This window comes from Garra rufa, chromosome 16, assembly GCF_049309525.1.
Source record: "Garra rufa chromosome 16, GarRuf1.0, whole genome shotgun sequence".
Taxonomy (NCBI): domain Eukaryota; kingdom Metazoa; phylum Chordata; class Actinopteri; order Cypriniformes; family Cyprinidae; genus Garra; species Garra rufa.
The window spans coordinates 5,107,146-5,120,142 of record NC_133376.1 but is presented as its reverse complement, the minus strand read 5'-3'; the positions used below and the strand labels follow the sequence as shown (position 1 = coordinate 5,120,142).

General features: G+C 35.5%; 1 protein-coding gene across 1 annotated transcript; it reads left to right on the top strand.

The window, feature by feature from the left end:
- The first annotated feature begins 6,768 nt into the window (after nucleotides 1–6,768).
- On the top strand, nucleotides 6,769–12,449 carry itln3 (intelectin 3). Its single transcript, XM_073820684.1, has 7 exons — nucleotides 6,769–6,905; nucleotides 6,993–7,139; nucleotides 8,288–8,535; nucleotides 8,621–8,779; nucleotides 11,798–11,918; nucleotides 12,010–12,113; nucleotides 12,209–12,449. Exons 1-7 carry the CDS (start codon nucleotides 6,854–6,856, stop codon nucleotides 12,323–12,325), a joined length of 948 nt encoding a protein of 315 aa, XP_073676785.1. The 5' UTR covers nucleotides 6,769–6,853; the 3' UTR covers nucleotides 12,326–12,449.
- Nucleotides 12,450–12,997: the final 548 nt, after the last annotated feature.

The window sequence follows — 12,997 nt, the reverse complement described above, 5'->3', positions numbered from 1 at the left end:
CTTTCACTACTCTATACCGAATACTATAAATATAAAAATACTATGGAAGTCAATGCCTACCGTCAACTGTTTGGTTGCCAGCATTCTTTAAAATATCCCCTCTGTTCAAAAGAAGAAAGAGACTCATACAAGTTTGGAACAAGTGGAGGGTGAGTAAAGGATGACTTAATTTTCATTTTTTGTGTAAACTATCCCTTTAATAACCACTTAAGTAGAACTCCCTAAGTAGAGCAGGTATATTTGTAGCAACGGCCAAAAATACATTGTATAGTTCAAAATTATTGATTTTTCTTTTATGCCAAAAATCATTAGGATATTAACTAAAGATCGTGTTCCATGAATATATTTTGTAAATTTGCTACTGTAAATAAATCAAAACTTAATTTTTGATTAGTAATATGCATTGCTAAGAACTTCATTTGGACAACTTTAAAGGCGATTTTCTCAATGTTTAGATTTTTTCAGATTCCAGATTTTCAAATAGTTGTATCTCGGCCAAATATTGTCCTATCCTAACAAACCATACATCAATGGAGAGCTTATTTACCCTTTTGACTGTTTTTTTTTGGTCCAGGGTCACATATCTGTCTTTTGATTTATGACACCATGCAGAGAGCAGTGTTGGGGGTAATGCATTACAAGTAACGCAAGCTACGTAATAATATTACTTTTTCCAAGTAAAGTAACGCATTACATTTTAATTAATGAAAATATCGGAGTTACCCCCCCCCCCCCCCCCATTTATTGCATTAGTTCATCTCATTCACTAAAAAAAACAGATTCATCAAAATGAATAAAAACAGTGAAATTCAATGCAAACCTGCAATAATTAAATACGTTAAATAAGACAAATATCCTTTATGTATTTAATCCTATTTTATTAACCGATGTCTTTGCTGCCAACCTTCGATGATCCAATTAATCCGTACTAATAAGCAAAAATTACTCAAGAATCTAACATTTGTTTTCCTTTTTTTTTTTTTTTTTGCTGAAGAGTTTACCTTTCTCTAAGGCTTTTAAATTTGCCAAAAATAGAACTTTTTATATTAAAAACAAACTAGCAAACCCTGCCCAGATTCAAAAAGTTTTTTAGGGAGTAACTCAATATTGTAATGCATTTTTTTTTAAGAGTAACTTTCCCCAACAGTGCCAGAGAGTAACGATCAATGAAAAAAAAAAAAAGTGGGGCAGTGATTTGGTTTTGTGCATCAGTTTTTGACTGGATGTGGAATGTGGGCATGACACTCAAAAGTAAAGATGAAGGCAGATGAACGTGAATTTGCAGGGACAGGTTTAAGAGGGCTACATGATTGAAGAAGTCTTGTTTGCACTGTAAGAAATAATTTTTCATAGTTACAAAAAAGAAAATTGCTTTACAAGAAAATGGTTTTTCAGTTATTCTATTTTCAAGTGTTATTTGCTGTTTCTTTGTAATAATCTGTGAAATTTTAAATAGAATAGCAATTTCTGAGTAAAAAATCCTATACCTACAGTAATTCCTTTTTTTTTCAGAGAGCATTCTTTTGTTTTCACCAGAAGGTCCAGTTTTGACATTGGTTAAACATTACAGTTAAAATTTCAAAAAAGAAAGAAAAGAAAGAAACAAACAAACAAACAAACAAAGGAAGGAAAAAGATCAATTAATACTGTCAGTCGAGTCAGGTTCTGAGCTCAGATCATCTGCCACAAGCCAAACCTGCTTTACCTTCCTTCAAAGATTATATAAGCTTAAAAATAAAGGTGCTTTAAAAGGTTGTTCAAGCGATGCCATAGAAGAACCATTTTTGGTTCCACAAAGAACCATTCTGTCAAAGGTTCTTTAAAGAACCATCTCTTTCTTACTTTTTTTATAATCTGAAGAACCTTCTTTTGTGAAACAGAAAGGTTCTTCAGATGTTAAAGATTCTTTATGGAACCATTTAGACAAAAAAGGTTCTTCTATGGCATCACGAAAGACCTTTATTTTTAAGAGTGCAGGTAAACTCTTGAAATAAAGGTAAGTGTGTTACCACTAAGGTTGTCTTAAAGAATTTGTTTCAATTGCCTGCTGACCTTCACGTCCCCTCTGAGGGTGAAGAGAGACTGACACTTAACACATCACCTTTGTGTGTTCAGGAGCCTGTCGAGACAAGAGCACGCCTCTTAAACACTCCACGGCTGACATGATTCAGACCTGATAAAACGATCTAGACCTCATCCTTAGGACAGGGCCTTAAGACAAATCTGCCACGGCTGATTCATTAACACAGATACGGTGGTGAGGGGGAGAGTGAGGAGGACTACTATTTATTCTTATAGGTGGAGTGCATTTCAAGGCCGGATGTAGCTGACTTACATGTTAATTTTAAGATGAGGCAGACAGGATATGTGATCACCAAAGACAAAATAAAAAAAATATGCTTATGTCAGTTTATTAAAAAGAGAGAAAAACAAACTTCATTTTCAAAAACATTTCGACCACACATGCAAAAAGTCCTATTCTGTCATCATCCGGTGTTGGGGAAAGTTACTTTTAAAAGTAATGCATTACAATATTGAGTTACTCCCTAAAAAAGTAACTAATTACGTTCCTTAGTTACTTTTTATGGAAAGTGATGCGTCATGTTACTTTTGCGTTACTTTTTAAATCTGTAAAAAAGCCTTTTCACACCAAAAGCCTCAGACTTAAAGAAAAGTAAATTCACGTCTGTACAGTAGACCGCAGAGGAAAAGATGTCAACTCTTCAGCAATAAAAAAAAAGGAAAACAAATGTTAGATTATCTTGAGTAATTTTTGCTTATTAGTATGGATGAATTGGATCATCGAAGGTCGGCAGCAAAGACATCAGTTAATAGAATGGGATTAAATACAGAAAGGATATTTGTATTATTTAACATATTTAATTATTGCAGTTTTGCATTGAATTTCACTGTTTTTATTCATTTTGAGGAGAATTTTATCATTTTATCTTTTTGTGAGAAACTTATGGCACTTTAAAGGGGGGGTCCAATGCTGTTTCATGCATGTTAAGTTATTTACACTGTTAAAGAGTTGGATTCTCATGCTAAACATGACCAAAGTTTAAAAAAACGATTTGGACGTATTACAGAGTATTTCTGTGCCGAATACACACTTCTGAGTTTTGGAAGTTTGAGTTTTTTTGAGTTTTGGAAAGTTTTTTTTTATTATGGCTCTTCATGACGTCCTGAAGGGTGGAACTCCTTGTATGGGCATTTCTCCCGGAAGAGCACACATTAACCAGAGCGCAGTGTTGCCAACTTAGCGCTAGAAAAAGATATTCTGTTGCTTCTAACTCTATTTTACTACTTTGTGCAGGGGAAGACAAGAATGTCTCTGACTGAGGTGTTCTGTTGTTGGAGCAGTCATCATTTACTCCCGACATCTGAGCCACTGAAGACGCAGAGGATTAACGTTACTTTCGTTTTTGAAAGGAAAGCGTCGATCCCGATCTACATATGCATCAATGTTCGTGTGAATCATTCGTGATGCAGCTTCACCCACAGCAGAAGTGAGTAGAAGGGTTTTTTATACATCTTTGCAAATGGCCTTTCTCAATAATGTGCTAGTTAGTGGATGTTAGCCAGTTTTGCAGCTAAACGCGGCTAAATGCAGATAAAGTAAACGTTATGGCTCTCATCCCATGGCAGAGAGGGGCGGGGTGATCAGAGCTCATTAGCATTTAAAGGAACACACAACAGAATAGCTGATTTTGACAAGGTTAAAATAGTTTTTTACACTACCATTGAGAAATTTTAACCAAATTATGTTATAGACTTCTCATTAAGACCCTAAAGAATCATATCAACTTGTGGAAAACTGGCATCCGATGACCCCTTTAAGTATAGCTGAAATCACAGCACGGCCATTGTCTTAATCGTATGTTTATTTGATTTCACTTGACAATGTTGTGATTATGAATCAGGATTTTAGTGTAGATTCATATTATTATTAATATTATTAATATTATGATGCAGTTGATGATGCAGTTTCTTTTTTCGGGGCAGAAACAGAGTTTTGCAAGTGTGTTTGTTGATGAATGTTTTACAAACAAGGCCCAGTTCGACACTGGATTTGCACATCCTTGGATACTGAAAGATGGAGCGGCCCCAGCTATAAAAGGAAAGGAAAGGAGGTGAAGTGAGGCCAAGTATGGTGACCCATACTAGGAATTTGTGCTCTGCATTTAACCCATCCAAGTGCACACACACACACACAGTAGTGAACACACACACACACCATGAACACACACCCGGAGCAGTGGGCAGCCATTGCTGCGGCGCCCAGGGAGCAGTTAGGGGTACGGTGCCTTGCTCAAGGGACTCACCTCAGTCGTGGTATTGAGGGTGAAGAGAGTGCTGGTTATTCACTCCCCCCACCTACAATCCCTGCTGGACCTGAGACTCGAACCTGCAACCTTTGGGTTACAAGTCCGACTCTCTAACCATTTGGCCATGGCTGCCATAAAAGATCCTGGTCATGATTCAGAACTGCAGCTGGTAAGTGAAACAGCATCAAATGTCTGTGTTTTGTTGCCAATCGGCGCACAAGTTCTTGTCAATCTTTAGCTCCACCCACAACGCACCTCCAAGAGCTCAGCTGTTTTCTGAGAGAATTGTAAAGCTGTATCTTTCTTTTGTAAATATGATAAAACTAAAGACTTTTTGGAGATATGAAGGATGCAGTACTACTCTATAAGTACTCAAGATTAACATGAGATTAGGTGAAACCAGGGGTGTAGCAGCCAATTTAAAAGTGGGGGGACAGTATGGTGATGTTCATACAGTATAATAAATTCTAAATAGAAGAACAATGGGCATTTTACAGCACCAAAGTGGCAATTTGAGGACACCCAAGAGATTTGCGCTGTGATTGGCTAAATGTTAGTTCACTCAAATCTAAGTAACAAATCAGAGAACAATGGCGGAAATATTGGTGCTAGGTCAAAAAAAGTGCGGGGGACATGTACCCCCCGTCCCCCCCGGTTGCTACGCCCCTGGGTGAAACTGTATGTGTTATGCCCCCTTTAATTGATTAGTAATCATTATTAAACACTAAACAGTGAATAATAATAATAATAATTCTGTGATAAAAAAGATTAGATTGAAACATAATTATAATGGTTCTTTACAGTTCAACTGAAAACAAGTATCATTTAAATTATTTCCAAATATTTCACAAACTGCTTTGCCCAACTGTTAATATGGTATTTGATGTGTTAAATTCCCCAAAACAATTTATAGGAATGATCAGACACTGTTTTTGGGAAATTGTGCATGATCATCACTTGGGAAATGCCTAAAATAAACCACACTGAAACAAACGGACAGACAGTTACATTTCTGTGGACACTGGCCTTGGTTTGGTTTACTTGGTGGGCATTTATGACACAGTGTGTTTACAAGACTTATGCAAGCAAATGTCAGGTTGTGTCACAGAGGAAGGAGGTGCTTTAATTGTATCTGATGACAACTGTATCATTGTGCACATTGTAAATGTGCAAGTGGTGAAAAGCAAAATAAAAACAAAGACAAAGGCATGAAAAAGCAAAATGGTAACTTGCAACTATTACAGTTACAGAGTTGTTTTTACCTGATTGAACCCATTCTTGGTATGAATGAATGTAGGTTGGCTGTGATGTTAAATATTTTGACTTAAGGCGACACACTGCAGGTGAATAGGGTAAAAAAAATCAACAACAACAAAAACAAAAAAAAAAAACGAATAGTTATCACCTTACTTACCCAGATGATTGATTACATTGATAATTGCAAACATTTTTTTGTATCACAAGTTTTCTAAAATCTTAGGTTAAAATATGCAAATGAGGCATAATTTAATAAAATGTGTGCTAATTTGCATACATTTCTAGTACAAAAATCTAAACACTGGATGAAGTCAGTTTCAAAATTCTTTTGACATGTTAGAGTCAAATGTTTTTGCAGAGGGGATTATGAAATATCATATTGTCACTCCATAATTCAGAAAGAACAGACAGAAAACAACAATTTTTGGGAGAATAAAATGTTGTATAAAATCAAGCAAATTATATATGAACACGTCCCTCTGTAAAAATCTTCAGAATATTGACAGGAATAAAAATGTAAAGTTTGGTGTGTGTAAGTGCTACTGAAGTGGAGATTTATGGCTCAGTGTAGGAGAAAAAACTCATTTTGAGAAAACAACCTTCAAAAATATGCATTGTAATTAAAATCTATTGACATAAATAGATAAATAAATAGATAAAACAGCGTCTTTTTTTGGTGTTTTCTTTCCACTAGTCTGAAAAAACACTTTATGAAACACCAAAAAGCCCAAAGTCTCAAACTTGTTTTTGCCTGAAGTGTCTCCCCTTAAACAAACCAGTTAATTTAGATGTTACTATTTATTTTTACCTTTTATTTCAGTGTAGAAAATAGGGTGTATATTAAAGGCCATATTTTCACAATAGTTCAGAATTAATTCAAAACACAGTTTTTGGCCAATGGCTCAGACCTCTGCTACCCATAATCCACTGCATTCATCACTTTCACAAATACATGCACATTCCCGTAATTCGTTGTGAGGAAAGCACATGCTGAGAACAAAAATATGGATGTAATGTTCCATAACTTTGCTGATAAGTTGCTGAAAAAGTAAACAGATTGGTGTTTCAAGCAATGGGCATTTCCCTGATTGCAAGTCCAGCCCTGGGTTTGCTGCATGTTTAATGATTACACACTGACACAATGTTGCACAATCAGTTTTACTCCAGATATAAGCTCAGATGAGAGATAAAAGCTGCACACACTGTAAGGGTGGATAGAAGAGAGAAATCTTCATCAGACATCAACGAACAGCTGAAAACTCAGAGCCATGCTGCGCTTCGTTTTCTTCCTGGTGTGCCTTTTCCAGTTAAGGCACACAAGTAAGTGGACTATGATTATGAATATTGATATATATATATTTTTTTAGAGAGGCTTGTTTCAGTTTATCTCTGTCTTCTTGTCTGCAGTGCTGGGTGCTTTGGGAGCTGTCACTCCAAAGCCAATTATTATAAATGGCACCTACATAAATCCAGAATTAGGCAAGTATCATGCTAGACTGAGGACCCTCTCTCGCAGCTGCCTGGAAATCAAGGAAAAACAAGGTGTTTCGCAGGGTAAGTAATGTGGAAGATTTATTAAAGTTTCAGCCAAAGTTTTATTTTTAAAACCATTCTGAAGAACGCAAACACAACAGCAAGCAAATGTTTAGTCACACTTAATTGAATATTTGTTTGTTGAAGATGTCTGCTTCTGAAAGGTTTCTGCTTAAATGCTTGAAATTAGTAAATAAGTCTCTAGAAGGATGCATTTATTTGATTAAAAACACAGTAGAAATATTGTGATTTTAGTTTGAATATATTTAATTAAATTTATTATAAAATGTAATTTATTGCTGTGATCATATCTTCAGTGTCACATGATCCTTCAGAAATCATTCTAATATGCTGATTTTCTGCTCAAGAAACAAACAAACATGAACTGTGACAATATTCTTTCATAGACAAAGTTGCTTAAATAAAAGTGTTTTGTTTGATATATGTGACCCTGGACCACAAAACCAGTCCTAAGTAGAGCAACTTCCAAAAATACATTGTATGGGTCAAAATTATCCATTTTTCTTTTATGCCAAAAATCATTAGGATATTAACTAAAGATCATGTTCCATGGAGATATTTTGTAAATTTCCTACTGTCAATTTTTTGATTAGTAATATGCATTGCTAAGAACTTCAGTTGGACAACATTAAAGGCGATTTTCTTAATATTTGTTTTTTTTTGCAATCTCAGATTCCCAATTTTTAAATAGTTGCATTTCAGCCAAATATTGTCCTATCCTAACAAACAAAATGATATTAAGTGAAGATCATGTTCCATGAAGATGTTTAGTAAATTTCATACTGCAAACATATCCAAACTTCATTTTTGATTAGTAATATGCATCGCTAACTTCATTTGGACAACTTTAAAGGTGATTTTCTCAATATTTAGATGTTTTTTGCACCCTTAGATTCCCAATTTTCAATAGTTGTATCTCAACCAAATCCTAACAAACAAAAGGATATTTAAGTGAAGATCATGTTCAATTAAAATATTTAGTAAATTTCATACTGCAAATTAATTAATTTTTGATATTTACTTAATTTTATATGTCAACTTTATTATTATTGTAAAATATGTGCAAGTGTAAGGACATTGCCAATCTTTCAGTCGAGCGAATACTTCTCTTTATTAAAGTGAAATCTGGGGTTTCTGTTTCTCCTCAGACGGCATGTACATCCTGACAACAGAGAGCGGTACATACTACCAGACTTTCTGTGACATGACCACAGCTGGCGGTGGATGGACTCTGGTGGCCAGTGTCCATGAGAACAACATCAATGGGAAGTGCTCTCCTGGTGATCGCTGGTCGAGCCAGCAGGGAAATGACCAAAACCTGACTGAAGGAGACGGAACATGGGCAAACACTGTTACGTTCGGCACAGCTGAGGCCTCCGCTAGTGACGACTACAAGGTACACCATATACACAAAACCTCAGCTAACCAGTGAGAGGATAATAATGTCGATCTGACAGACCCAATATTGACATATCCCACAGAATCCCGGGTACTACGACATCTCTGCACAAGACGTGTCAGTGTGGCACGTTCCCAATAATGAGCAGCTGAAAAACTGGACGTCTTCTGCTGTCCTGCGCTACCATACAGACAGCAAGTTCCTGACAGAGCATGGTGGAAACCTTTACAACTTATTCAAGGTGAAACACACTGTGCTTACATAAAATTCAACATGCACACTTCAACATACTTCTACTTTAAAGAGGATGTGCATATTGAAATAAATCTCAATACACTAAATATACAAATCATCACTGACAATAAAGTGTCTAGTATCTTAAAGACAATTGGACTGGACAACACATTGGTTACATGCATTATCAAAATATTATCAAAATATACATTTTTGATTAGTAATATGCATTGCTAAGAACTTCATTTGGACAACTTTAAAGGCGATTTTCTCAATATTTAGATTTTTTTTGTTGCGCCCTCTGATTCCAGATTTTCAAATAGATGTATCTTGGCCAGATATTGTCTGATCCGGATAAATATGTCCTTTAAGAAACCATCAGCTTTCAGATGATGTATAAATCTCAATTTTGAAAATTGTACACTTATGATTGGTTTTGTGGTCCAGTGTCAGCCACAATACACACACACACACACACACACACACACACACACACACACACACACACACACACACACACACATACACACACACACACACACACACACACACACACACACACACACATGTTGGGTTTACATGTTTTATGGGGACATTCCATAGGCGTAATGGTTTTTATACTGTACAAACCGTACTTTCTATCGCCCTACACCTACCCTACACCTAAACCTAGCCCTCACAGGAGATTGTGCACACTTTTACTTCATCAAAAAAACTCATTGTGCATGATTTATAAGCCTGTTTCCTCATGGGGACCTGAGAAATGTCCCCACAAGGTAAATCTACTGGTATTCCTATCCTTGTGGGGACATTTGGTCCCCACAACGTGATGAATACCAGGTACACACACACACACACACACACACACACACACACACACACACACACACACACACACACACACACTCACACACACACACACACACACACACACACACACACACACACACACACACACACACACACACACACACACACACACACACACACACACACACACACACATGTTGGGTTTACATGTTTTATGGGGACATTCCATAGGCGTAATGGTTTTTATACTGTACAAACCGTATTTTCTATCGCCCTAACCCTACCCTACACCTAAACCTAGCCCTCACAGGAGATTGTGCAAACTTTTACTTCCTCAAAAAAACTCATTGTGCATGATTTATAAACCTGTTTCCTCATGGGGACCTGAGAAATGTCCCCACAAGGTCAAAATTTACTGGTATTCCTATCCTTGTGGGGACATTTGGTCCCCACAACGTGATGAATACCAGGTACACACATACACACACACACACACACACACACACACACACACACACACACACACACACACACACACACACACACACAATTTGTTGAGTCAACTTAAAATAATTTGTTACCCTGCTGCCTTAAAATTTTAAGTTCGATCAACTAAAATAAGTTTAGTCAACTTGAACTAAGTGAACTTGTACTAAGTGACAACTTAGATATTTGAGTTGACTTAACAAAAAAATTTGGTTTGTTAAACTTAAAAGCTGGCTAAGTTACCCAGCTGCTTTAAAATTTTAAGTTGAATCAACAAAATATCTAAGTTGTTGTTTATTACTAAGTTGTACTTAGTAATAAAATGTAAAATTTCAAGTTGACTAAACTTTTTTGAGTTGACTGAACTTAAAATTTTAAGGCAGCCAGGTAACAAATGTTTTTTTTACAGTTTGGATGCATTAGTTATGCCTTGATGCACTTTGAAGTCCATTGTTTGATCAAGAAAAATTGTAACCACAGTTATAATACTTTTCTATTCATTGTTACGCTGTAAAAAAACAAAACAATTTGTTGAGTAAACTTAAAATAATTTGTTACCCTGCTGCCTTAAAATTTTAAGTTCAGTCAGCTCAAATAAGTTTAGCCAACTTGAAATGTTAAGTTGTACTAAAAGACAACTTAGATATTTGAGTTGACTAGACAAAAAATTTGGTTAGTTAAACTTAAAAGCTGGGTAAGTTACCAGGCTTTACAAGGCGAGACACTGCAGGTGAATAGGGTAAAAAATGTAAGCAATAGTTATCACTTTACTTACCCAGTTGATTGATTACACTGATAATTACAAGCATTTTTTGTATTACAAGTTTTCTAAAATGTTAGGTTTAAATATGCAAATGAGCCATTATTTAATGAAATATGTGCTAAGTGCAAAAATCACTGAAAAAAACACTGGATGAAATCGGTTTCAAATCGGTTTCAAAATTCTTGTTTATTTTTTTAACATATTAGAGACAAAAGTTTTTACAGAGGGAATTTTGGGTCTCCCTTTCTATCATGCCGTAATTCAGAAAAAACCTAGAACAGACAGGAAACACTATATTTTTGGGGGGAATAAAATGTTGTATAAAATCAAGCAAATCATATATGAACAAATCCCTCTGTAAAAACCTTCAGGATATAGTCAAGAAAACAAATGTAAGTTTGGTGTGTGTAAGTGCTACTGAAGTGGAGATTTATGGCTCAGTGTAGGAGAAAAACTAAAGAAAACAGCCTTTAAAAATATGTATTGTAATTGAAATCTATTGACACAAATAGATAAAGTGCTATAAAAAACACTTAACAGTATCTTTTGGGTGTTTTCTCTGAAAAAACCAAAAAGCCCAAAATCTCAAACTTTACAGGTGCATGAAAAAACTGTTTTTGCCTGCAGTGTCTCCCCTTAAGATTTTAAGTTGAATCAATTCAAATATCTAAGTTGTAACTTAGTACAACTTAACATTTTAAGTTGACTAAACTCTTTTGAGTTGACTGAACTTAAAATTATAAGGCAGCCAGGTAACAAATTATTTGAAGCTGATTCAACTATTTGTTTTTTACAGTGTACACCTTTAGAAAGTATAATGCTTTAAAACACATGACAAAAAAACTTCAAATATTGTAATGCATTTTAACTTTGCTTACAGTTATTTATGAAATGATATAATGCTGTACAACATACATTATGAACTTAATGAAATGTTTTGCAATTTTGCATGACTATTTGAAACAGAAATACCCTGTGAAGTTTGGAGCTGGACAGTGTAAGAGCGATATGGGGCCCAGCAGTCCGGTGGTGTATGATACTGGAGACAAAGATTCAACTGCAAACTTATATGGATCGTCTGCTGGAAGTATTGAACTCTATATTGCATTAAAGAAATTTACAACATATGCATATGCAGAAATACTTTGTACTAACTGTGTTTGTTCTGTTTATCTCAGAGGAGACTGAGTCTGGCTTCATCACCTTCAGAGTGTTTAACGCTGATCAAGCAGCTGTGGCCATGTGCTCTGGAGTTAAACCCACTGAATGCAATCCTCAACAAGTAAGTCATGCATAGACCAGCATCTGTCAGAGTTTTTGATCTAAACAAATCATAATATTACAATGGTATCAGACTGATATAAGTGTGTTTTGCAGTATTGCATTGGTGGAGGAGGATTTTTCCCGGAGCCTCAGCAGTGTGGAGACTTCACCGCTCTGGACCAAACATCTAAACATCTCACTCAATCAGCTGTGCTGCTCTTCTATCGTTAACAGTCTCATTTATGGATGTCAAACATCAATGCTGTCTACTGTAAATCAAATGCTGAGCTGAACTAAAACATCAGTATTTCCTGTTTGAAGTGTGAATGTTGATCAATAAACCTCTGCAAAAATATGTTTTCAGAGTTACGTTTTAAAACAACAATTTTAAGAGGATTGCAATAATTTAAGTGTATATGTATGAACAATTCATTCAGCTGTAGTTAGGTTACACTCTTTAAAATAAAGGTGCCATTGTCTAAATGGTTCCATAAAGAACCTTTAACATCTGAAGAACATTTCTGTTTCACAAAAGGTTCTTTGTGGTGAAAGAAGGTTCTTCAGATTATAAAAAAGATAATAAAGAGATGGTTCTTTAAAGAACCTTTTGCCTGAATGGTTCTTTGTGGAACCAAAACTTATTCTTCTATTGCATCGCTGTGAAGAACCTTTTAAAGCACCCCTTTTTAAAAGAGTGTAGGTGAGATCAGTTTAACTCAGCTGCCAAAGTTTCAAGATTTAAATTCATAGTTTCCACTTTTTGATGTGCTGTAATTTTGGCATTTCCTGTGGGATCCTTCAGGGATTGGCTGATAGATGCTGTAACTATTATCAAATTCATTATTTTATGAAAACACCGTTTTTCATTGGCGGAAATTATAAGAAGTAAAAAGAAGAAATAAA

Excerpts from the sequence above, each read along its gene's own strand:
- itln3 (XM_073820684.1), top strand. The coding sequence starts at position 6,854 with ATGCTGCGCTTCGTTTTCTTCCTGGTGTGCCTTTTCCAGTTAAGGCAC. Across the intron at positions 7,140-8,287 it reads AAAACAAGGTGTTTCGCAGG|ACGGCATGTACATCCTGACA; the intron begins GTAAGTAATGTG and ends GTTTCTCCTCAG. Across the intron at positions 12,114-12,208 it reads CTGAATGCAATCCTCAACAA|TATTGCATTGGTGGAGGAGG; the intron begins GTAAGTCATGCA and ends TGTGTTTTGCAG.